Raw genomic sequence first — 26,905 nt, forward strand, 5'->3', positions numbered from 1 at the left:
AGGGACTTTGAGTACTTTGGAGGATGGGCTGGAACTTCAAAAACAATCTTGACATATTAGAGAAATAGTCTGGAAATAAAAGAGAAAAGACTGCAATTTAGTAGAAACAAAGGGAAAACTTGCTGCTTGTGTAAGAATAGTTGAGCTACAGAGCACCGCACAGGCAGGAATGTGGCAGGGGAAGGCAGGGGCAGCAGGGCATCTCTGTCCGGATGCAAGCAGCAATCCTAACTTCATTGCAAAAGCAGCAAGCCACAGGCAAGAACACATAAATGTTGCCAGAAGGACACATGAAGTAACATTTTAGATCTGCATGGCACCTTGAAGCTTTGGCTGGAGTATGTTGTTCACTTGGGTATGGTGATCTGGGGAGGTTACAGGCTTGTGGTGGAGCCCAGGAGATGGTGAGACCTAAGAACTTGAAACTCCCTGAAGAAAACAAACCTCACCCTTATCCAAACAACCCCAAAAAACCCACAAAGGTCTTGAAGCTATTTAGTCCAGAGAAGACCAGATCTGGGCAAAAGCTAGCCCAAACCTCTTACAAATATTTAGAGTGGTTACTCTCTTCCTCTCTAAGTGTGAGAAGCAGTGATGGTTTAAGTGTCAGCAAAGGAGCTTTAGTTTAGATATCAGAAAATACATTTCTTCTTATTATTTTTAAACATTTTTTTCCTTTTTGTATACCTTTTTTTTTATAGTGTGGCTGGTTCAGTTCAACTGCTGCACCTCAGCACTGGCATCTTTTGCAGATAAGTTGGACAAAAACTACTGCAATTCATACAGCTAAAGTGGATCCTGCCTCTACGAAGGAGGAAACTGGTCTGTTTTTACTGTATGCTCTGCCATGAACTTTTTCTGAAAGGCATTGGTTTGAAGCTACTGATAGAAATGAAAGACAATCATGGAATCTGTGCAGTTTCCTGCAGGAAGTCTATAGGAAAACCACCACTGGAGCTGCGTTTCTGCATCAGTATGTGTTTTTTGGCACATACAGCTGTTTCGATTTTTTTTTTTTTTTGGCTTACACCTCCTTAGTTCAATGAAGAAAAAAGAAGAGAGTTATACTGATAGACTCAGGAAATCATGCAATCACAGCCTAGTTTGGGTTGGAAGGGACCTTAAAGCTCATCTAGCCATGGGCATGGACACCTTCCACTAGACCTGGTTGCCCAAAACCCTGTCTAACCAGTGCTGTGCCACAATCAAAGTAAAGAAGCTCTTCCCCATGTTCAGCTTGAACTTTCTATGTTTCAGTTTATGTCTGTTGCCACTTATTCTCTTGCTTGGCACCACTGAAGTGTCTGGCTGCATCCTCTTGACACCTGTGCTTAAGGTATTTGTATGCATTCATAAGATCCCCTCTCAGTCATCCCTTCTGAACAGGCCCAGCTCTCTCAGCCTTTCCTCATAAGAGAGATGCTCCAGTCCCTTAATCATTTTTGCAGCTGGACTCTTTCCAATAGCTCGTCTTTCTTTAACTGGGGTGCCCTGTGTGTACACAGTGCTCAAGATGTAGCCTCACCAGGGCAGAATAGAGAGGGAAGATGACCTCCCTTGACCTGCTGGCAATGCTCTTCTTGCGTCACCCCAGGATACCATTGTCCTTCTTGGCCACAAGAGCACATTGCTGGCTCATGGACAACTTGTTGTCCACCAGGACCATCAGGTCCTTCTTCACAGAGCTGCTTTCCAGCAGATCACCCTCAGCCTGCACTGGCGCAACTTGCCTTTGTGAAATTTCATTAGGTTCTTCTCCACCCTACTCAGCCTATCCAGGTCTTGTAAATGACAGCACAGCACTCCTGTTTTATCAGCCACTCCTCCCAGTTTTATATAATCAAACAAACTTGCTGAGGGTACCCTCTATCCCTTCATCCAAGTCATTGATGAGTAAGTCGAGCAATACTGGACCCAGTATTGACCCTTGGGGGGACCACTAGTTACGGATGTAACTAGACTCTGTGCCACTGATCACAACCCTCTGAGACCTGCCATTCCGCCAGTTCTCAATCCACCTCACCTCCACTCATCCAACCTGCACTTCCTGACCTTGGCTGTGACTTTCCAAAGATGATGGAGAATGGCTTAGCAGTAACATCTGCCAGCTCCCTCAGCAGTCGTGGGTGTATCCCATCGGGGCCCATGGATTTGTGGGTGTCGAGATCTCTAACCTGGTCCTCCCCAACCGCCCTGTTTGTCACAAGGGGGAGATTTAATCTTTGAAGAAGGGAGAGGTAAAGTCCAAGATTAAAAGCTCATGGGCTGAAGGCTGTTGCTATTCAGCCAGATTTGAATAACAATATCTTCTAGCAAAGTCAGTGGTATATGAGATATCTAGCACATTCCCCAGGATAGTGTCCAAGGCTTGGCTATGCCAGTGACTAATGGGCAGGTAACGTGGAAAAGCCCTGGGTAGTGCTAGTGGTGGGACACAGAAAGGACTGATGGGTCCCTATGGGGAAGAATCTGAAAATAAGTGAAATGAAGCAACCAAAGAACCATTGCTCACTATTTTTCTTAAAATAGCAGCTAAGGACACGCAATGAAATTATCAAACTGCACATTACAGTAGAAAAAAAGGAATTAATTCCTCACCCTCAGTGTTATTTTTTTAAAAGGTGGAAGCCATGACTAGAGGATTCCGCAGACTCAACAGCATAAAGGGATTAAACAAAACCACACACCCTCAACTGCTTTATACAGCTATTATTAAGCACAGTGGTTCACACGGGGCCATTGCAAAATGTTTTCTTTTCTTTGCACACCTGCAATTGGTTATAACCACTAAGACACTACTTTTACCAGGAAAGCTTTTCAGCTTTCAGACAGAGCCCACAGATGGCATAAACCAAAAGTCCTCTGTGTTTGAGGCTGCCCCTCAACATGAAGGCAGTTTCTAACAGCAAGGCACGTCTGGCAGTCAGTTGGCTTAATCTGGAACAAGCAGCATTTGGTTTGGCCATGTGAGCGGGCAGGGGCACCCAGGGTGGAGTTTTGCCAGGGGAGCACTCGCCTCCCTTTGCCTCGGAGTTCTCAGGCAGTGAATTTGAACACGTAATACTGACATACCTATGCTGATTAAAACAACCCAAACAACATCTTTCTTTATGCCAAATAAATACCTAGAATGGGTTTGCTGCTTTGTTTTTCCTTAACCAAGAGCCTCTCTAAATCGGTTCATCTCACCAGTATCTTCCTGAGAGAGCTGGGTGTTTCTCCTGGAAGTGCAGCACTCAGCCTTTTGCCCTCTCTGATTCCGAGGACCTTTCCAATCCTCTTTATGCACTCCATGGCTTTTCTAAAAAGTGCTGGGGAGAAGTTATGCAAATGCTGCCCAAATGATGGGATGGGTGGCCAAGGCTCCAGCAGCCAGGGAGAACTCTTCCTTCTCTTCTGCCACAGGGTGCACGACGAGCTGGAATTAAAATAAAGCCCAAGAGGAAGGGCAGTCCCTTCCTGACTGAATTAAGGAATTAACTAGGGAATTTTGCAGCCTAAGGCAAGGACTACAACATAACGCTGCTCTGGGAGCTACACGTGCTCACAAGCTGCGACAAGCTCAGCACTCACTGTTAGACCACCCTATGGGTAAGGATGTTGGTTCTCTTGGGCTGCATCACACTCTTGTAAAAACAGATATAGAATCACAGAATGGTTTGGGTTGGAAGGGACCATAAAGCTCATCCAGTTCCAACTCCCCCGGTGTCCCTGGGCAGGGACACCTTCCACTAGAGCAGGTTTCTCCAAGCCCCATCCAACCTGGCCTTGAACACTGCCAGGGATGGGGCAGCCACAGCTTCTCTGGGCAACCTGTGCCAGGGCCTCACCACCCTCACAGGGAAGAACTTCTGCCTAATGCCTAATTTTAATCTCTCCTCTGTCAATTTAAAGACATTCCCCCTTGTCCTATCCCTACCTGCCCCTCTCCACCTTTGTTGTCGGCACCTTTAGGTACTGGAAGCTGCTCTAAGGTCTCCCTGTAGCCTTCTCCAGGCTGAAGGAGCCCCACATCACAGCAAAAACATCAGTTAATACCAAATTAACACTCACCTCCCTGTGTGCCTCTACTGTGACTCTGAAATATTACTTTTATTAAAAAAACACAGCAAAACCTCCACAGACTGATCTCGCATGTGCAATCCTCCCTGTTTCAGAGGGATTACATGGATATTATTACATTCCAGACTGGGTTAATTTAATTGTTTGTATCATTTACAAATTTTAACTCACCACAGTTAAGCATTTGAAACCAGGTGGAAAATTGTTACTGTTTCACAACCATATAAAAAAAATAAAGTTATCTATATGGATGTGGAATGGAGGTGGGGCATGCAAAGCTTTATCTTTTCACAATTTAAATCCCAGCCAGCGTTCAGTTTGAAAATTAAGCCAGATGGATTCCAGAGTGCAGCTCAAGGTCATCTAAATACTGTGTTCTGCTCCAAACTATAAGCATGATCATCATGAACCACACAAAGCCATCAACAGAAATTTAATACACTGACACATACTCAGTGATCTTCTGAAAGAGCACGTTGAATGCTTCTTACCCTCAAGTGCAAGGACACAAGTAGCCCTTGTTTAGAAACGGTATGGTAGGAACGAAATCTCTGTGTTGATATCATAGGAAAAGTGGATTTATGCTGTTGCTTTGTAAATATATACTTTGTAAGAACTAGTTGTTTGATAGCCAGATGGATCATTTAATAGTGTCTTATTCTGGATAAGTTAAGTCACCCACCTGCAACTGCAGACAGAATACTTGCTCTTGCAGAGCTGCACCACAACAATATTCTGTGTACTGCTCAGTGGGTCATCTATTGCCAAAACAAAGACACACACACACCCCCCTATCCTTGTTTAGAACTTAACCTGTATTTTTTCATGAAAACACCTATACCTGAGTGATAGTTTTACCGCTTTGCAAGATTTAAGACTCACTTCAATAGGAAAATGTCACTAATGAGGCATACGTAACCGGGTGTCAGCTGCTCTATTTTTAACATGTGTGCTCCAGCGCAGTGCCTGCCGTCAGCCTCCTCCTAGCTCAAGGTGACGCCTTGACCTCTACAGCAGCAGCTCCACACCACCTGGGAGTGGCTCCAGGATCATGATGTTCAGCTTCTGCATGGAATAGGGCTTTATTAAACACAAACCCCAAATTTACGCAGTTAAAAGGAAAGGTCATTGACTACCTCTCTTTACCAAGACACTGTTTTATGCTACAGCAGGACGCAGGTTTGTGTAACATTTCTTACACAGTTGTTTCTGACATAGCTTCTCACCCTTCCCCCTCCCAAACTTACCATTTTTTACACCTTCCATGACTAGCTCACAACAGCAGGAGTTCCTACTTTTCCTGCCTAGATGTTCAAGGCCAGGTTGGACGGGGCTTTGAGCAACCAGGTCTAGTGGAAGGTGTCCTTGCCCATGGCAGGGGGTTGGAACTGGATGAGCTTTTAAGGTCCCTTCCAACCTAAACCATTCTGTGATTCTATGATTTCTTATGCCTCCTGAAGGCAGTTCTCCAAAGTTTGGGAACACCAGGTGAACCGGATTACACTAAATCAAACAACAAGGAAATGCTTCCACTTGTCCCTTTTACCTTAGGCCAAGCCTTTCCATTAGGAAAAAGTCATTTCCAAAAAAAGTATTTCCAAATAAATCCATTTTTTCTGGAACAGAAGGTCTAAAAGACTAATGGATTAGTCTGCTGAGCCACTACATCTGCCAATCTGAACTAATACCACATTTCCAACATGCTATAGAAATGATGTGGAAACATGCATTTGGGTAAGAATATTTAGTGAAGAAGTTAAAAGTCTGCACATACAGAGATTTCCATGTAGATCTGGTAAGTGTATCTTTTCACAGAGGACAGGAGCCTTTTATACATCTTTAGGAAATGGTGAGACCTCAAATAACTTGGAAATTTCAAAATATTTGCTCTGACGATGACTCTTATGTAAACCCAGCACAGAGTCTTGCTGAGGAATCATTCCCTATGTAGGTCAGGAAAAGGAAAGGCAACTTGTATGCAGTTTTGGAAGGGAGAAAAGCGGATACAGAAATCAAAGTGTATTTTTAATTTCCCTGCCTGTTTCCCTCAAGCAGCAATGGATTTTTCCAGATGTAGAGAAAACAGTATTTGCAGATATGTACAAAAGTTTATTTTACAAACAGCAACTACTTTTGAATAACAAAATTGCAAAACCATAGACCAACATTAGAAAACCAGCTCAGGGGTACGTTTGATACCTGAAGTACAATTTAACAGACTTAATTAAGTAAAAATACTCCCTCCCCCCTTCCCTCAAACCCCTCCCCAACCATCTACCAGATAGAATTTCTTTATAAAGCTTTAATTCAAGATATGAAATAGCCATTAGCGGCATTACAGTAATTTTGGACAACTACAATTAACTGATTGACTGTATTATTTTTATTACCTTTTCCTGGCCTTAAAAAGTCAACTTCGATCTGAAATACAATGAAGTCCAATTCCGGAGCAAGTTCTTCTCTAGTAAGTAAATGACGATGTTTATAGTTGTGCATTTTGATAGACCACTAACCCACTAGTTCTATTTTCTCCATAAGGGAAAAAACAAAACTACGAAACTATTATGAGTCAGCACTATCTGCTCAGGACTTTGAAATGGCAGCTACTGTTAGAAACATGCCTGTAGATGTGCACTGACTTAATAGCATAAGAAGCTTACAAAATATTGATTTGAAAGGATTACATGCACACAGTTTTTCACTGAGCTTCAAGAGGAGGAAGGGTGTAAGCTCAGAATTTTGGGTTCTTCTCAAAAGTGGAAAAAACTATATGACAAATTCAGTTTTAGGAACTTACTACAAATGTCTTACTCAGCTGTTCACGAACAGAAATGGAGGGCACCATTGCAATCTTCAAATTTCACTTTGAGCTTTCTTTTCATGTTTCTGAAGTGTACCAAAAGCTAATTTTGCATAGCTTAATTCAATCAAAGAGACCGTATGAATTAATGTCTAAGCAAGAAATTACCACTTTTAATTTTCAAAGCTGTTGGGTCCTGATGAGGTGGTTGGTTTTTTGGTAATTTCAGTATCTGAAAAGTTTGAGAAAATGAAAGCGTCTCAAGATACTACAGAAAGTTGGTAATGAAAACTATTATCATACAACAGTACCCATTAGCTCTAATAAAGCTGTGTTAGTCTGTTTTTTCACTACAGACCGCACTTTCAGGGTTACTTTATGCCACTAAAAAACTGTGCCTTAGTACACAACTTTCTAAACACTGAAAAAGTTTACAAATTATTTTAAATCAACTCAGATCAGAATATTGCAAAAATTGCTCAGTGCTCTTCAGCTAGAATCTATGGGGTTTTTTTGCAAACCATCTACCTGTAACACAGAGTCATTTTTGGTATTGAACTTTACTTCGAAAGTATCGTCCATGCTTTTTATCAGGCATACCACGCTTTTTGTAGTTATATCACTTTAACGATATATAGTTTAGTATTTGCAATATCAGTATCTGATATTCCCTATGGCAGATGGAATACATCTACAGACATTCTTATAAAGGAACCATTATGGTTTGTTTTCTCAAAAACCTATCGTTATGTATCATTAAAAAAGTGTTTTGAACAAACTCGTGATACACTCAACAGTTTACAACATTCAACTTCAAAATGTGTTGAAGTACACCAAGCATTGTAATGTGAACTGAAATGAAATTCAAGAATTTTTAAGACTCTTAAGAATATTGCTGTTTTATCAAAAAATTAACTTTAAATGTAAAGTTTAGAAAAGTTGGATATTAAGAGCAAAATTCACCATGCTTTTGCTCGCTGTTGTCAGTTTAACAATTTATGTTGTGTATAACCTCACCCTTTTCAGCAAACTTCTGAAATATCACAGTACAGAAAGGATTAAGACAGAGTGGCAGCCTTTGTTTTCATCACCTAGCTCTTGTGTGTATGTACTGTATATAATGCAATAATCAACAAACAAGACATCACAGAAACCCATCTTCCAGCATTAAAAAAAGCATTTTAATAAACTAGAAATGGCAGCCTTTGTTAGAAGGTTTGTTTTTTTCTTCACAGTTTTGTATTTGCTAGCATCTATTTAACAGGAACAGGCAGGAAGACCAAAGATGTTTATAAACATACTTGAAGACAGTACCAATAGCTGCACCCAGAAAAGCGGTGGCAGCAAATTCCCCTGTCATTCATGGCTTGGAAACCCAACTCAAGGAAAGAATACTTTTTTTTTTCCCCTCCATATTTTGTAAAAGCAGTTGATATTAAAAAAAAAATTAAAAAAACCCAGTTAAGTTCAGTACTCCTCTCCATAAGTATACAGTCAGTCAAGCAAGTTCACCATTAAATAGTAAAGTTTCAGCTAACTCAGTAAACACCCTTCAACTTCACCTGTGACACTGTCAAAACAGTTTTAACATAACACGGAAAAAGATTATTAAATACAGTTTCCATCGTCAAAGAAACGGTTTCAGCTATATCTGCTGCTTTCACTGGGGCTTCGATTGTTAGAGTAACTGCGATCGCTTTCACTGTCAGAGCCGTAAGATCTACAAAGAAAAAATTCAAATGCCTCAAAATTGTATTTTGAGCTTAAAACTCAAAATTGCATTGTGTAAACACCAAAAGAAAAAAAGAAATTGTCAAGAAACACAAGAGACAAGAAGAAAACATACAAGAAGTCTTTTACAGGATATTTCATATATAACTGAAGTATTCATTAAGGGACACTCAAAATTAAAATAATCACGAATTCAAAGGATGAAAATCCTCTGTAACTCCAGTCAAACAAGTAGGGTTGTAACTACATAATTTCTTGTCTTCTGATACAGTTGGTTTTCTAAATGCTAATAGCTTAGAAGTATATTCTAACAAATATAAATTTATATTGCAAGCATTTTTTCTCAGTTGAGATAATTTCGCAAATCTTTGCTTTATATATATTACAGTGCTTCATTTGAAGAAGGGTCTTACAAATTGGACCCCGTAACAACAACAGGGGAGTGTGAGTGCCAGCAGAGTGGAAATTGTAGATTAAAATGTTTTGGCTTATCCAGAAGAATTCCAAGCACCTGGCCAAACACCAAGATAGAGTCCAGATGGTTTCAGACAAGCCACAGGACATACTCTAATTACACAGAATAAACTTTCATTAGAGATTTTCTAGCCTTGTGCCTAAAACAAAAGGTGAGTACAATCTAATTCAACATTGTTTCTCTGAAGCTTTCCAACATCCTAAACCAATGATTTTGTAAGTCTTTTTTCCACATTCTAATCTCATTAATTTCCCCTCAAACACATGACGAAAATTGTCCTACTGTCAGAATTAGATGGGGAAAAGGACAAGAACAAAGTCCATGAAAAGTTGGTACAAAGTTGTGAAAAAATAAGCATGAGGATAGCACAGGATAAGAATTCACAGTAGTCTTACAGGTCTGCCTGATTCACCACTAATGTGGGACATTAAAAAGGTATAAGACAAATCATCACTGATAAAAAACAAACAAACCCAAAAACCAACAACCCCCCCCAAAGCCCATCCCCCCCACAAAAGAAAGAACAACCAAAAAAAACACCAACCCAAAAAAACCACACCACACACATATAGGTATGTATTTATGTATGATCTCCTGTTCCAAAGAAATCCAATACTTACACCTATATAATTCTCCTGTACTGAGTACATAAAATTTATCCTAAATTCATCAGAAGCACGCTGGATTTGCAGGTAAAATGTTCTTTCAAAATACTTTCTAGAAAGTTAGAACTTAATTCTGGATAGCGCTGTAATTTCTAATTTCCCTTCCAGATTTTTTTTGAATGCCACTTTCACAGTCTAACCACGAAGAATTTACCATCCAGTGACATTCTCTGCATACCAGGTACTTTTTAATCCACAGTAGAACACTTGATTTAAATCTTATGTTCACTGTAGTTTTTAAAAAAACATTTAAAATTATTAAAAAGCCCCATGTATGTATTTTGACAGCATACATGCAATGAACTGGATGGAGCCTTCTCAAATCTTTCTTATCCTAGTTTCTTATCCCATCCTCAAATTCAGTACGGTAGAAATTCTGATTTCCTCACTCACACACTTGCTCTAATTTGAATTGGTTTTAAATTACTACTTTTGTTAACAATGCATTTTTTATGCTTGGTGGAAAAAAACCCACCACATCAGCCACATTCATGAACATCCTAAGTATATATTTAGCAAATTCTGTTGCATAAATTCAGTGTCAAGTCATGCTAGCTAAAACCTACCTGGATCGTCTATCGTAACTTCTAGATCTTCGATAGCTGTCACTCCTTTTACTTCTACTTCGACTTCTGCTGTAGTAACTATCATATGTGTATGACCTACTTTATAGTAAAAAGAAAGTAGGTGTAAATTTACAATTCCTTGCCTAAAATGCAATTTAAGCATATGTTTCAAGGACATTCATATACAGAGATAAGCAGCTATATAGAAATTACTTTTGAAGGATGTGACAAACAATAATTCCACATTTTATAAAAGTTTAAATACAACTATCTTAAAAATAATAGTAAAAATCTCAAATTTATTAATCCAGATAAGACCTACTAACCATTTAAACAGTTTCATGCTTTCTCTGTGAATTGTAGACGCAGTAAAAATCTTGTTTGCTAATACTTACAGAAAGAAATAACAAACCATACTTCAGGGGGTTTTTTTAAATAATAAAGGGAAATGTGTTCACTGTTACTTATTTTGTATCACCTTTAACTGCAATGCCAGGATGATTTTGTTATTTGCCAGCTTTTAAATGTATCTTATGCTGATTTTGCTTTGATTCAAGCTGCTATCATATTATAAAATGTAAATACCATAGATAAAGAAGTACTCTTAGATATTTTTATACTATGTACATCTATTGCAGAGTTTGTATAGAACTAACACAGTTTTTATAAAGCTATAATCCATACCTGGATCGACTATGATGACCATAAGAACTACTTCTGGATCTACTTCTACTATAGGATCGACTGATAAAAAACAAAAACACATGTTTTAAGTTATTCAGAAACAAGTGCTGAAGAGAGTGGAGGGAGGGAGGAGCAAGAGGCAAGGAACATGTTTTGCTCAGAATTCCTTATCAATACTACAAAACGTTAAACAAAATTATTTTTTACAAAACTTTAAACAAAATTATTTTTCAGTAACAGGAAATTCTGAAATCCAACTATTCTAACCTGCACATTTCAGATAGCTACTTCAGACTGTAGTATGCATAGCTAAGCGTTTAGCCAAGCTCAGAGACCGAGGCATCAGACTGCCATGCCTGATTTACTGGTTTGTAATACATCCCAACACTGTCCCCAATTAGAGAAACTTACCTACGGCTCTTGTAACTGTGGTAAGAACTACTTCGACTTCTTGACCGATCTCTACTATACCATCCTCTGCTTCGGCTTCTTGTATAGCTTCTTGATCTACAATGAATGAACAACTTTGAAAAGCACAAAATAGGATGTAACTGAAGAGAAGAGCGTTATAAAGCTTCATCTTTTAGATATTTATTCCATACTTGCTAAGTGACATAGTTGAAAAAGAAAAACATGACTTAAAAATACCAGAGCTTTCACTTTAAGCTGTGGGAGCGGCACAAGCTTCTTACCGATATGAAGATGTAGAACTTCGTGAGCGACTTCTTGAGTGACTGTAAGATCTGGACCTTGTTCTGTGTCTGGATTTAGATTTGGATTTACTTCGTGACCTACTAAGACTCCTGGATGGGCTATTATCATCTCTACTAGGAGATTCTTCCTCACTGGAACTTTCTTGGTTCCTTGGCCTTCGATTTAGCCGTGCTGTTTTTCTAACTTCATCAAACAGAGATCCAGGCCTTACTTTATTTTTAGCTTTTATTTCAATTCTTAAACCTGCTGGTTTAGGCTCTGGTGCTGAAGCTATGTTCTTAACTTCTGCAGCAGTACTAATTGTGGTTGGTTGTAAGTTACCAACACCTTGCAAAGGCTTCCATTTATTATCTACCATATTGCTTTGTGTATTTTCAGTAATCTCACTTTTTAAACTACAGTCTTTAGCACTAGACACAGGGGCAGAATTATTTTCTTGCATTCCTGTTTCTTTTTCTTCTTTAATATTTATGAAATCTGTAGCATTATTTCCTAGTTTGACAGCATCTTGTTCAGGGGTCTTAACCTGTAAATCTTTGTTTATACTAGCACCTAAAGCCTGAGGTTTAGCAGTGAGAATGACAGGAGACAAAACATCTACATCAACCTTCCCTGGTGAATTACGATCTGGAGTACAAATCTCCATGTTGTCATCTGTCTCAATAACATCTTCCAATCCGTTCTGGTTACTTTCTTCAGCTTGTTTCATCTCATCCTTGCAAGCGGTCACATTTATTCCTGAGTTTAAGATACTGGCTGAAGCACTTGTTTTAATGCTATCTTTATTAAGGTTATTGCAATCTGGTGAGGCACCACACGTAGTGTTTTTAGTTAAAAGGTTTTCACCCACAGAAGGCTTTTCAGTATTTCCCATTTTATCCTTGACTGTTTCATCCTTGCCATAAATTTGTTTTTTATCCTTTACGTCCCTGGTAAGTTGCTTTTCTTTATCCTCCTTGGTAACCGGCTTTTCATTTATCTCATCATCATCTTCTTCACCGAACTCCAGAGGGGGCTGCCAATGAAACATTTCTTTTCTTTTCTGAACTTTGTGTTTCTTCTCCTTTTTCCCTTTTGATTTTTCTTTTGCTTTTTTTGAATGGGATTTTTTAAGAGCTTTTTTCGATCCATGTTTGTGTTTTTTTGACTTTCCTCTAATGTTTGTTGAGCTAGAACAAGAGCTGTCAGATTCAGAAGATGACAACTGCTTGCTTGTCTTCCATGTACAATCAGAATCCAGAAAGCCTTCTGAAGAATTTGATTGTTTTTTTATTCTTTTGGTAACACTATGGTCTGTATCAGATCCTGAAGAAGCCTCTCCTTCTTCTTTACTAGAGGAGAGTCTGGAATCTCCCCTATTACGCCTTGCCTCTCCTTTTTCAGAATTTGATTCAGAGTCCCATTTACTACCTGAATAGGATTTTTGTTTAGTTTTTCCACCACCTCTTGGTTGCTCAGAAGATACCTCCTTAGCTGCTTTCTTTTTAGCATCATCAGAATCCCGCTCGCATTTGGGTTCCTCCTCCCCTTGCTCAGAACTTAAGCTATTTTTATCCTGTTTCTGAGTACCTCTTTCGAACTGAAAATGGCCTTCTTTTTCTTGGACTACTTTAATTTTGGCAGAATGCTCACTGTCAGTAGAGAAGTCTGAAGATGATGAACTGTCACTCTCTTTCAAGCCCTGAGAAGACTCATCGTAGTCTTTCATATGCTTATAAGGGACAGTGCTTTCAGAGCTTGTTTCTTGCCTCAGTTTAAGAGGCCGAGCTTTCTGATCACTTGATGCAGATTTTCTTTTGCTTCTGTGTCTATCATCATCACTAAGGGAAGAGTAAGATGTTGACTCACTATAACCTGACCTGTCACTGTGGTATTTACTCAGTGATGGCGATCTGCCAGAAGAATGAGATTTTGTCCTAGAGCTAGATGGACTTCTAGATCTTGTGTAAGATCTTGAGTATGACCTACTTTGAGAGGACCTGCTTCTTGATCTCAGACAACTATCTGAGCTTCTGTCACTATGGTATTTGGAATAACCGCTTTGATCGCTATCTGAACTCCTTTGTCGCTTATGATATGAGGAAGCAGTATTAGCCTCTTTAACGGCTACTAAATTGTAATTAGTTTGTGTGGGTATTAAATGTGTTGTTTTAGCTTTCATTTCCTGAATTCGCTCATAAGATGGCTTCCATGGCTTCTGCCCAGGTTTCCACCTTGAAGGCGGTGGACTGTCACTTAATGGTATAACAGGGAGGCTTTCTGGGATGACTGGTGGTACGACAACTTTATCAGTTGGGAGTATAACTGCTCTTACAGGCTCAGCAGTCTTGGTAAGCTTATTCTCATTTAATCGTGTTGAAATATTTTGTGGAGAATTGGAAACTGTCTTTTGACGCCTAGAGTTAGAACTTGACCTTGACCTACTTCGAGAACATGATGATTTAGAGGCTGATCTTGATCTAGAACTTCTTCGGGAGTAAGATCTTGATTTAGACCTAGATCTGGACCTGTAGTATGATCGAGTCCCTCTGCTTGATAAAGTCGATGAGCTCTGGTCTTCTTTATCAGATCTAGACCAGTCTCTTCTGGATGAATGTCTGGAAGATGATGAAGAAGAACGAGATTTCCTGTCACGATTACAAGATGATTTTGTCCTCCTGAGGAAGGAATGAGAAGACTCTACATCTGATGAGGCTGACGTTTTCTTCTTTTTTGTTTGCTTGTGCTTCTTGAAATGCTTCTGCTTTTTAGACTTCTTTTTATGTTTCATCTTCTTTTTATCTTTTCTGTGCTTTTTGTGGTGGCTAGAATATCTCACAGTACTTAGATCAGAATAACCATTACGTGACCATGATCTTGATCTCCGGGACATGCTTCTTTCATCCCATCTGCTTGTACATGGATCACTCAACCTAGAAAACAAACAAATAAGCCCCACACTAAGTGGAAATCCTTTAAAAACTTCAGATAAATTAAGTATTTTCCACACCTTGAAGGCAAGTAATTAAGAAAAATTAACACACACCCCCCTTTACCATCAAAAAATGTTTTAACTGAGCTTGTTACACTCATTTTAAGATACAGAATTACCTCACTATCAAGAGAGCTACTTCCCTCTAACAAATGAATCAGCCAGCATCAGAAAATTTTGCATATTGTAGCACCTGCATGAAGAGATTTAATGCTTTAACTACCCTAGACCACAGCTCTTTGGCCTCTACAACAAAATGATTCTTAAACAACATTTGAATACAGATCATCTTATTTAGTATTCTTCTAGGTGGTATGCTGCAATACAGCAGTAAACTGAATGCACTCAATATATAAAATTATTCAATAATGACTATATTTAATGTTCTTCAGTTTTCCTTCTGAGTTTTATCTATCATAATTTGATAGAAGCTCCTATTTACTATCAAGTCATCAGAAATTCTGGCGAGCTGGCTTCCACCACAGAGTTTGCAATTGCAGAAAAAACATAACTCAAACAGAGGACTGGTGGCTTCGATTGTCTGTCTTGGTATTCAAAGAAACCACATAACTGAGTTTGAGGCTAAAGGTAATCTGACATGACTAATTTTAGGGAAAGCAACAGGAAACTGGAAAGGTCAATTAATTACTTCTTAAATAAGTATCCAAGATGACCCCAACACAAACAACTCTTCTGACACTTTTCAGTTTGTGTTCATCTGGTGTCACATTAGCAAAGTAGAAAGGTTTTAAGAAAATTTGCCACTTCTATTTTTTGGAACTTAAACGGAACATGTTAATCACAAAGGCATTCACATTTTTCATTCAAACACAAATAACACGGTACATGCGCACCATCTATTAAAGCTTGTGTAAAAAAAAAAAATAAAATAAACAAGTCCAAAAAACAACCCAGGACATTTTAAATTTGTAGTAAGGATCTTACTTATCGCCTTTACTCCACTTTTCTCCACTAGGTGGTCTGTAGGTTCGTAATCTCTGCATTTCCTCCTTCCAGTGAGGAGGGGTCTCACTGCTGTCATCATCATCAGATTCAGAACATGACCGTGATTGAGGTGGGGTGTGATATCGCTAGGAAAGCAAGGAAAGATAGTTACATAATGTATTTTTCTTTATAGAAGACTAGAGAATATAGCAAATAGAATCATATCACAAATTCCTACAATGGTTTGGGTTGGAAGGGTTGGAACCTTGCACTAGACCAGGTTGTTCAAAGCCCCATCCAACCTGGCCTTGAACACTGCCAGGGATGGGGCAGCCACAGCTTCTCTGGGCAACCTGTGCCAGTGCCTCACTACCCTCACAGGAAAGAGCAAGAATTCTTCCTAATACCTCACCTCTGTCAGTTTAAAGGCATTCCCCCTTGTCCTATCACTACATGCTCTTATAAAATATCTGATGTGCCTCTTACACAGATTTTTGCATGCATCTTCGTAACACAAGCCAGACAATATTATCCACGCAAGGTCCATGAGGAAAACACAAATTCTAGGTTTCCTGCCAGAAATACCCACTTTTGGCATGCATATCCCCCACAGGTGAGATTGGATTACACAGCCAGCTGCGTCCTTTCATTCTCTGAGAGCATTTCACAAAGCCTGAGAGGGGCCAGGACCTAACCCATTTTTACCAGACATAAAAGGAAGAACCAAGAAGAGGTCATGGATTCCCTTTATGTAACACCTTTTGGAGTAACACAATTACTGCAGATAACCAAAACAAGCCCTATTTCAAAAGTTATTGCTGTTCAGCCCTTCAGAAATGGGAATCCAGTGCAAGACACTTTCAAAAAAAAAAAAAAAAAAAAAATCCAAGCCATATTACACAGAAGTGTAATGAAGTATCATACTTAAAAAATTATGCTTAGGCACAGCATTTAAGTAGGCAATAAGAGCTACTTGTGCAGCAGAGAAAGAATTGTAATGTTCCTAACTCATTATTTTCCATTACCCAGTTGGATACACACTTAGGTAAATTCTGTGAGGAAATTAGATGCTCCTTGACTCAATAAAAGAAAAAACATCTGGAATTCAGACAATTATTTTAAGCCACTTATAAAAGAAAGCGACATGTAGAGAAAAAATATTGCCCCCCAGAATAAATACAAAAAGATGTGTGTATTGGTTTATTCTATTGATTACAGGCAGAAGTTCTTAAGATATCCTGTTTATATAAAAGAATAAAGATAACCTGCCATGAAGATTTGGAGCTTCTCTACTCTTTGAGCTGAAGCAATGACTACTTAAAAAAAAAAAAAAAAAAAAAAAAAGCTTTTACAGATAAATGGCATGCAATAGGTTGCAAAGGTGTCACGGATCTCCCTGATTCTTTCATATTATACTCAGGAGTGTCACAGAACCCAAGAGAATTCAAAACTGTGAGTGAGCATTTTGAAAAATATCAGACAAGTTCGCTCTGGATACAAACTGTTGCTAATCAGTCTATTAGAGATGGGAGAAAAAAGTGTTCCTCCAGCTAAGTGCTAGCCCTAAAATATTTCTGATATTATGGGTTTTCATTCTTAGTTTTGCTAAGAAGGTGTCAAAAATACAAAAAACAAGACACCCAAATCCCTGGCAAAAGACAATTCCCCTCAGCTTTAAGCAATTTTCCAGAAGTCTTTATTGACATAAATATTTCAAAACATTCCATTTAAACGGCTTCCTTTCGTGGATATTACAATGTCACATACAAATGAAAGGTGTCAGATGCAAAGACAGTTACCAGATTTAATGCCATGGCTGGCAAATGAGGGTTGGACTCAGGTGAGGCTCGAACGCTACAATACCCTGGTTCATGCTACAGCCAAGCCAGTAATTTTGTGGCTTAAAATAATTGCATCATGGGGATCAAAAGAAAAGTACTTCTCAAATCCAGTGGCTACCACATAAGAAAATAATGCTCAGAGGAGCCTCTCAAGGCTACTGTAATGAAAAGCGTCTTCAACTATACAGATACTGATCTCTGGTTTTTTTTTTTTTTTTGAGGACCAAGCCTTGGATCGGTTTATGGTTACCCAAATGTCGCTTGCTAAATTGATCCAGGATAACATTTGAAAGGGGAAGAATATGCTCCGTCATGGTATGCTACAATTTGAAATACACCAAAATCAAATGCACAATTACAAAAGCTTTTCTTACTTCTTCCCTCTTTTACTGACTGAAGAACAACTGTGCAGCTGTGCAGTGCTTTGAGCCCTGTATTGAGGGTTATCAGAGAAGAGACAAGGCATGTTTTGCTTGAGTACAGTAGAACCAAGGCAAAAGCAGAAGTCTTCAAGATACCAAAGATTTGAAGTGGAAATGAAATCTGCATAATAAGCACAGTCTTCAGAGAGGAAGGTAAGGAAAAAGAAGGACCGAGTCTGCAGGTCTGTAAAAATGCTTTGCTAACAGCACTGCAACAAAATATCTTCTTGCCCAGGCAGTGTCATCTATGAAATGATACAGACATGACCTAAGCCAGGACAGCTGATGAAATCTGATAAACTACCACAGAATCAACATAGAATCCTACAACGGTATGGGTTGGAAGGGACCTTAAAGCTCATCCAGTTCCAACCCCCCTGACATGAGCAGGGATACCAGGTTGCTCCAAGCCCCATCCAACCTGGCCTCGAACACTGCCAGGGATGGGGCAGCCACAGCTTCTCAGGGCAACCTGTGCCAGGGCCTCACCACCCTCATGGGGAAGAACTTCTGCTTAAGACCTCATCTAAATCTCCCCTCTGTCAGTTTAAAGCCATTCCCCCTTGTCCTATCCCTACATGCCCCTGTCAAAAGCCCCTCTCCAGCTTTCTTGTCAGCCCTATTTTAGGTACTGGGAAGCTGCTCTAAAGTCTCCCTGGAGCCTTCTCTTCTCTAGGCTTAACAAGCCCAGCTCTCTCAGCCTGTCTTAATAGGAAAAGTGCTCCACCCCTCTATCTGAAACTATATAAAGTGGCTCAAAAAAAAAAAAAAAGAGAAAAAAAAGGGAAACAAAAGGTTGACAAAATGTCAAACAATGTAAGTGATTCTGCCAAAGCTGCTAACAAAACTGCTGTTTCTCAGCAATGTAAGCACAGGCATCAGAAGATGAAAATACCAAAACTCAGGAGGACAAGCAATATACATCACAAAGGGCTGTATACACTTCGGTTACTGTAGACCAGCTTTGTCTACTGTTGCGTATTATAGTCCTAATGCTTAACAGAAACAGCAAGGACATCCATTGAGCAGAGAGGAGTAAAAGTTCTTGTCACTTCTCACTACTTTAGATCTTGTGCATCATGTGGGACGGCTGGCTAAATTAACTTTCAATTTTCAACAAAAATAATAATAAAAAAAAATTATGCCCAAAGACTTCTCATAGCTGAGGAGTAAGTATTTGTTTTTCCAGGCAATCTTTCTATAAAAAGACAGTAATAAGAAAGGTGGAAAATTTGTTACAAAATGAACTATCAGACTATAGTATTTCAACCTAAGCTAGAATCTACCACATGTCAACAACAGTTAAAGTGTCACACAAGGCCTCAAAGGAAATTCAAAGCTCAACGTCAGAGAAGATACTCTGGAGGGGTGGGGGGGGGGGGGAAGGTGTGGGGAAAAAAAAAAATCAAGAAAAAAAAATTGCCACATACTATTGTGCCTCTTCCTTTAATTTTTCGTCCAGATTTAGAGACTGATGGTTTCGGGTCAGCCAGAACTGGTGTAGTATCAAGAAGCTTCCTACATAAATTAATAAAATATGAGATTACATGAAAAAAACCAACAAAAAAATTAAATTAATTTTAAGTTCATCATGCAAAATATTAAAGATGGCAGAACTAAGAATTCAGTGAATTCTCCAGGAAATAAAGACATGCACAGTTCTGCAACGAAAGGCAAATCAAGATATACTTGTTTTCGATCAAATCTGTAGCCTATCTGACCTCTCCATCTGTAAATAAATGCTAAGAATGAACTTGCAAAGCACTGTTAAAGTGGTAAGTGGCTTTTCTAAAGAGGTTAACTGTGTTTGGTGCACAAATCATGAAGACAACATGGACATAAAAGAGTTTCAGGATCTCCGCAGTTACACAACCATGTCTTAGTTCAGAGAATGGCAATTCATGATAGGTCACAAGTTTCAAAGCCTTGATTCTTTCCTAAGCAATAAGAGGTAACTTAGCACTCCTTTTCACAGTTCGTATAATATCCTTGAAAGAAGCAGTTACTAAGGCTTGTACCAAAGATATACAGGAGACTACATCATTAACCATCAATTAAAACAAACAAACAAACAAAAAAAAAAACAAACCACCAAGCTGATTTTAAGAAATAACTGGAAACATAACATATTGCTGATTTTAAGAGGCATCTGGGAACGTAACTTACTAGCTCATCTGAGTCCAAAAGCAAAGAAATTTGACAGAAATAGAACCAAACTGCAATTTAGTAAAGGTGCAAAACAAATCTGTAAAAAGGACAATTAAGATTACCTCATTTAGACACTAGAGCCAACATTTGCTATCAGTACTGGTAATACAGTGTTAACAGGAAAATTTTTTGCCTAGTTTCCACCAAAAAAAACATCATAAGAAAGCTCAATGTTCCTTACGGTTCAGGTTCTATATTGACAACGGGCACATCTCTTCTCAGCAAAAATCTATTTTCAGGCACTGGGGGAATTTCTTCAGGACGTACCACAGGTTTGTCCCTCTTCATGCTAACATCAACCGCTTTTTCTGTTATATCACTCTTGTCAGAAAGGCTGCTATGGGAAAAAACAAGTTGATAAATCAAAATTAACTGTCAACTGACAAACACCTCTTTTCAAAGCAAATTCCAAAAGAAGCCCATGTGATGCATCAAGCTTTAAGATAGCTTAACAACCAGAACATGTTCATTAAAAACCCATTTTAAGCTAAAAGGAAGGATACACTATTACTGGAAGGAAGATTCAGGTCTTGCTTTACAGAAAATAATTTTGCTTTGAATTTGCCATTTGTCATGAAATATTTTAAAATATAATCAAATATATATAATTATATATATATGTATGTATCTCTCAAAGGTCTATTATTTGCCTAATTTTTCACTTTAACACAGGTATACTGAGTCCTAAATACTTTAACATGCTGAGACTTACTCATTCCAGTATCAATCTAGCTTCTTTCTACAAAGATCTTAAACTCTTTAATGGAAAAATATACTCAACAAACTCAGCTTTATGGGTTTTTTGGTTGGTTGGTTTTGTTGTTTTTTTATAAAAATTGAGCATCAAACCCCAAACTTAAAACAATTTTTGCATTAATCGCTTGAGTACTTCGTGAAAACAGTAGAATTTCTCAGATTTCTCTGAAATTCTTAAATTTAAGAGACTAGTCACCGTCTTTGGTTTGAGGTTCGCCTGCACTTTGGATCCTCTTTCTTCCTCTCTTCCTTTCTTCGTTTTCTTGATTGTTTGGTTTTAGCTCTTCTTTTACGCTTTCTTCTTCTGCTTCTTTCATTTTCTGCTTCACTTTCAGATGAAGTTTCTGAAGAGCTTGATGCACTGGAGGAGGAGTCTGAAGCTTCTGACTCAGAACATACTTTCTTCTTCTTCTCCAAAGCTTAAAACAGATATTTTAAATTTACGGTGTGCACATGTCCATGTGTATGTAGTGTGTATACATATATATGTGTATACACATACAGCACAAAGTGTATCATTTTATATACATATAAATACACAGACCTACTGTTTCAGAAGAGATCAGTGAACTTTTTTCACAATGAGTTACATTACAGTAATAAGTGATTTGTGTCTAGTCTAAACCCATACCACTAAAAAGATATAAATATTTTCCAGAAAAGATAGTTCCTTACAGTAAACTGTAAGAACTTCCATGCACAAATTCCACCATATAAGATGATATATCACTGCAAAGCCGAAACATTTTTACATTAATACACAATAACCTTATAAATGAAGTTCAACATTAATGTGTGCCAAGCTAATATAAAGAAAATATAATTTTAAGAAGGAGGGTTCCCCCCTTTTTGCTTTTGAAAAAGCTATTTTAAATTTTAACACTGAATTCACACCTTTGGGTTAGAATACACAGATAAGCAAAGACCATCTATAGTAAAAAAAAAAATAATTAGTTTTTAGAAAGCAATGCACAGGTTACAAAAAGTTTAAGAAAAAATTAGTCATAGCCTCAGTTTTATATTTCTTATTTCTAAATCTTTATCATTCTCTTGGCATCTGATACTTTCTTACTCTATCCTCCTGACTTTCTTTAAAGGACATAAATAACCACATCGTCCTTAAGGAAAGTCAAAAATGAAGTAGAAAACACAAACTTTTAACACTCCACTACATTACAGCAACAGTCCAAACACATATTTAAGATAATTTATTCCCTAAGAATTCTTGTGAAATTATGTTGACTACACATACTGCATATTAACATTACATGATCTTACAATTAAAACTCTGGAAGCTGCACAAAATTCAACTCTAAGAAAATCTTATTTTGAGTCTCTATCTTTCAAATTCAGGAAAATGAGTTGTGATTATTTTTTGCGCAAGTCACATTAATCTCAAACATTAAGAACAAGAAGCAGGGATATGTTTTCCAACGCACAAAGGTTTAGGTCAGAGAAACCTTCTCCCTTGCTGTACCTTCCTCATCTTCACCAAGATTTAAGTTTTTTTAAGTTCTAAAGGCTTGTAAGACTTAAGATTCTAGAGATTCACCGTAATGATTTTTTGATGTTGGCAAAATCTTCATGTTCTCTGAAATCTAATGGTTGGACTTGATGATCTTAAAGGTCTTTTCCAGCCTAAACAAATCTATGATTCCATGAAAACAATATCAACATTCACTTAACTTCAGATGTATGTATGCTTACCATCTTTTCCTGGTTTTGTAACAAGCACCCCACAGTCAATAACTCGTACATCTGCATAGGGCCTACTTGCAGTATCGGTTTTCAGATTTTCTATTTGTTCTATTACCTCAAACCCAGAAATAACCAGTCCAAAGACAACATGTACACTGCAGAAATAAAATATTTGGAAAGTACATTTATATATTAATATAATTATTTTATAATGAATTTCAGATTTTAAAAGTCATTCTGAACTAGAAACATTCAGCTCTTTAAAATGTATTAGAGTTATAAACATCTCGGTTGTAAGTTTTACATTTACAGCAATGCTAAGATTTTATTGCAACATGAAAGAGAGGTCCACTCTGGTTCAATGAGAGAAATATTTGATGTCATTCCACTCTCTTTCACATAGGCACAGTAAACAATCATTATTTCTAACACATCCTTCTACTTTTGCAGTTTCATGCAATAGAGAGATCACGAGTCTATATATAAAGATGACAAAGCAGCACAGTTTTCCCCAGAAAAGAAGCATTTATAGGTCTATACAAACTCAGCACACAAATTCCCACTGGCATTGCAGGGACAGTTATAATTAAGGAATCACCATTTCTGTCTTATATCTCCCACATTTCTCTTTCCTTCTTCTGTTTGCCCGTAACTTATACCCCAAGGAACTAATCTATTCTGGGGATAAAACCATGCCACAAAAGAGAGTACTATCCAAATACATTAAACATGATGTTTCAAGTCACTGATTTATGGATTGAGGGCAGTAACCAGTTTTAAAGAATTAATATTAGGATTTAAGCCCCCAACTTTTTTACCAGCTTTAGGAATTAAGTTGCAACTCGAAATTTTTATAGAACTGAAACCTTTGTTTTTCATCTTCTTCTATTGTATAGTCTTTCAGAGAATTAAGAATTTGTTTACCCATTGTTGTCTACTTTAAATATAATGTGAAGACTTACAACCTTCAAATTTTAGCCATCATTGGAGGAACTACAAAGCATTCTTACCCATCGAGATGAGGAGCAGGTTTTGTTGTTCTGTTTGACAAACAGCAAGATGGCAAGATGGAAAAAAAAAAATAAATATCAGGGATTCAGATGAAGTAAAAAGAGAAGAATGGAATAGGGAAAAAAAAAAAAGAAAAAAGAGGTGAAGGTAAGACAAAAAAAATAGTGAAAAAATCCAGTTACACACATAGAATTAAAAATACTTTACAGCTTAAATACACAGGCTTTCTTAAACTTTTACGTGAAATTTGTTTGAAGTTTAGCTTTCTATGCATACTTGAAAGTTGTACCAAGTATCATTTTAATGCATGCAATGAACAATTTTGAAATAAGAGTCTTTAAATACACATTAAAATATAACTCACTAAGATTTTTAGTCACAGAGAAGATACAATTTGGCAATTAAGTACTGGGTAACTAATGGAATTTAAATGTTTAAGACCGTTAGGTTCTTACATTACAAGGTCACTATAAACTTGGTTTATTCAAAAAGAAGAGAGTTATCATATGTGATAGATTCTTCGCTCCCCCTTCCCACTTCTTTCTTACTTTCCACTTCCCTGACTGGCCTCATAACCCAGAACGCAAAGCAACACTTCTATCTTTAACCATCAGCTACAGCACTTCATCAGCTCACAGGCTTCCCAAAAGCAACAGCAGTACAATGCAAGCAGACATTATGTGCTGCCCTACAGTTTACTACTGTGGTAAGTGCAGATTTCCTCCCTATTTTTCAGCTTCCCACCTTCAGCCGTTTGAAGCCTAATGAAACCACCTTCCATTTTGTACACTATCCTAAAAACAGACCTTTGGAGATATGCCAGATTTCTGAGTAGACTTCAAATCGGAATATTCAAGGCTCTGCATATATAACTGTAAGTTAAGATTCACCCTTTTGATGATAATGCTATGACCTAGTATTTCTCTAGATCATTTTCCAGAAAGGAAAGGATATTATTTCTACAAGTAAGCCTGCATTAATGCTGCACAGGGAACCTTGCTATGCAGACAAATTCTGTAAAGAACATCAGAGCGTGCTTATATATTGGGGAGAAAATAATAAATAAATAAATAAATAAGGCCAGCTAATTTGCATTCAAAGCTATTTTAATATTCGAACACATCCTTCCCCTCTCTTTCCCAGGCACTACTTTGCCTTTCCAGCCTTCTTCCAACGAACTCAACTCTCAAAATATATAATCCATCACAGGTGTTTTTTCTAACTTTACAGTAGCACAGATGTGGTACAATGCTATAATAAAATACAACTTTTTAAGCACGTATCTTCACTCAAGTTTTGAACTACTCAGTCACAAAACACTGCAGTGCTGGAACACATGCCAAAAGACAGAACTGTGAATCAGGAGTATTTACACTCTTGACTTTTTTTTTTAATTTTTTTTTAAGCTCCAAATGCTAACCAGACCTTCCACTTCTGTAATACTGAATAATACAGAAAACTTTGGTTTTACATGGGGAAATAAAAGCTATCAAGAAAACATTAATTCTGCAATCACAGGGGGTGTTCTTTGGTTTTCCCTTGCTTGTATTGCTACAAACAAAAATTCTTAACAGCTTTTGAGGTTCTTCAAGCAAGAATTAACTGCATTAACAACCTGCTGCTAAGCAAACAGTTTAAGCGGGCTTAATTATAAAGCTGATTTAAAGGAGTGAAAAAATAGAAGTGGGTTACTTCAGTGAAACCAATAATAAACAAGACTTAGTGCTTAGAATTAGCTAGAAACAGCAGTAGGTTCAAACACACTTGATGTGGAGGCTGTAGTAATGTGCTCCTGCCATGCCAAAGCAGCACTTGAAGACCTTGAGCAAATTACCTGAGCATTTACTTTGCTTAGACTAGTCCCCAGTAGCAAAGAAAGGGATAGTTGGCACATTAAAACTCATGTAGAGGTTTCTTCCCTTACACTGGCAATTTGATGGATAGGATTTTTCTCATTTACTTGTACATGAAGTGAAAACACAAGGAAGAGCATTATCCCAAAAGAAAACTTTTCAGACGCACGACGAGGAGCTAGGTGACTTTAACAGACTTCCTATGGGAAGCAGAAACCCAACACCCCATTTTGCTTTTGAAAGTTTTCTCATTTAAATGTGAAGGTTGTAACATGACATTTATTCTGCAAACATACACTTTAAATGACCACTTCAAAGTTTTCTGCATATGTTCTGCCTTTCAACTCTTGAATGTTTGCTTTGGCTTCAAAACAATCAGGAGAAAAACCTACTTACTGCCTTCTCACTATAGAAACCTAGAGTCATGATGAGTTCCTCCCCCAAAATAATATTTTAATAAAACATTTCTATACAGAACTTCAAGTTAAAACACTTAAAATCTGCCTTATACTGTTATCCATGTTATTTACAGAAGGACAAATACCTTTTTTCACTCAAGTTTAAAGTAAATTGGTTTAAGATAATGCTGAAGAGAAAAGTATCTTTTTGATAACAGCAAGTTATCACCCACCCCCCCAAGAACCTCAGTCCTAACAAAGGATTCAATGCACATAACAATATGATCAGAAGAAAACAAGAAAGATAAAAACAGAAAGAATAAAGGAAAGGACACAGCCTTAGAGGAATAAGACATTACCTTTGGAGCGCACGATGTAACACTGTTTCTGTAAATTTTACACAAAAATGGCAGAAATAAATTGTAATACATTTTCAGACAAAACTGAGTCTATGTTTTATTAAATACAAGTTTAAAATTAATATTAATCAAGTTGTATGCAGAACAAGGATGCCTAAAAGAGGGCTCTAAATTTTCTTTAGAATACAAAGTACTTTGGAAACTGCAGTAAGTTCTCCTTAAAACCAAAAAGAAACCTGTAGACATAACCTGCTTGCATACACTATTACAAAGATAAACAGTTAGAAAAGAGAATCCTCCCGCTCCCCTCTAAGTCTCAATCCAGCAAAAGGGTTAGAACACATGCACAACTTGAAGCATATGAGTAACTGATTTCAATGGGTTTATTCACATGCTTGCAGTTACATAGGTGTTCAAATGCTCTTCTGAGTATACGCTTCAAAGGATGGCACACCATAGCGTAAACATTTTGATTTACAAATGAAATGTATAAAGTCAGCAAGTCTACAACTTCATACATTTCATAATTGGCTGGCAACTTCCTTGCATCATGAAGCATTTCTAGAGCTAAGAAAAGTAACTGCTTTCTCAAAATATGTTCATCGCTTGTGTTCAGAATTATAGAAGGACAAACACATGGCAGACATCAGCGGACAAAAAATATCATGGAATCATAGAATATGCACCAGCTACTACCATACTTTTGCTCTGGTATAATTCTGAACAGCAGCAATGTTTTAAAAAAT

General features: G+C 37.7%; 1 protein-coding gene across 1 annotated transcript in view; it reads right to left on the reverse strand.

Moving 5' to 3' along the window:
• Positions 1–8,503: 8,503 nt before the first annotated feature.
• The window catches only part of NKTR (natural killer cell triggering receptor), a 39,438-nt gene continuing 21,036 nt past the window's right edge, over positions 8,504–26,905 (reverse strand). Inside the window, 12 exon segments of the mRNA XM_010016420.1 lie at positions 8,504–8,605; positions 10,296–10,395; positions 10,984–11,043; positions 11,395–11,490; positions 11,676–12,592; positions 12,623–14,609; positions 15,614–15,759; positions 19,307–19,394; positions 20,266–20,418; positions 21,037–21,259; positions 22,548–22,693; positions 23,549–23,578. Coding sequence (XP_010014722.1) covers positions 8,504–8,605; positions 10,296–10,395; positions 10,984–11,043; positions 11,395–11,490; positions 11,676–12,592; positions 12,623–14,609; positions 15,614–15,759; positions 19,307–19,394; positions 20,266–20,418; positions 21,037–21,259; positions 22,548–22,693; positions 23,549–23,578 — 4,048 coding nt within the window.

The sequence above is a fragment of the Nestor notabilis genome, unplaced genomic scaffold (assembly GCF_000696875.1).
Source record: "Nestor notabilis isolate BGI_N333 unplaced genomic scaffold, ASM69687v1 scaffold14026, whole genome shotgun sequence".
Classification (NCBI taxonomy): domain Eukaryota; kingdom Metazoa; phylum Chordata; class Aves; order Psittaciformes; family Psittacidae; genus Nestor; species Nestor notabilis.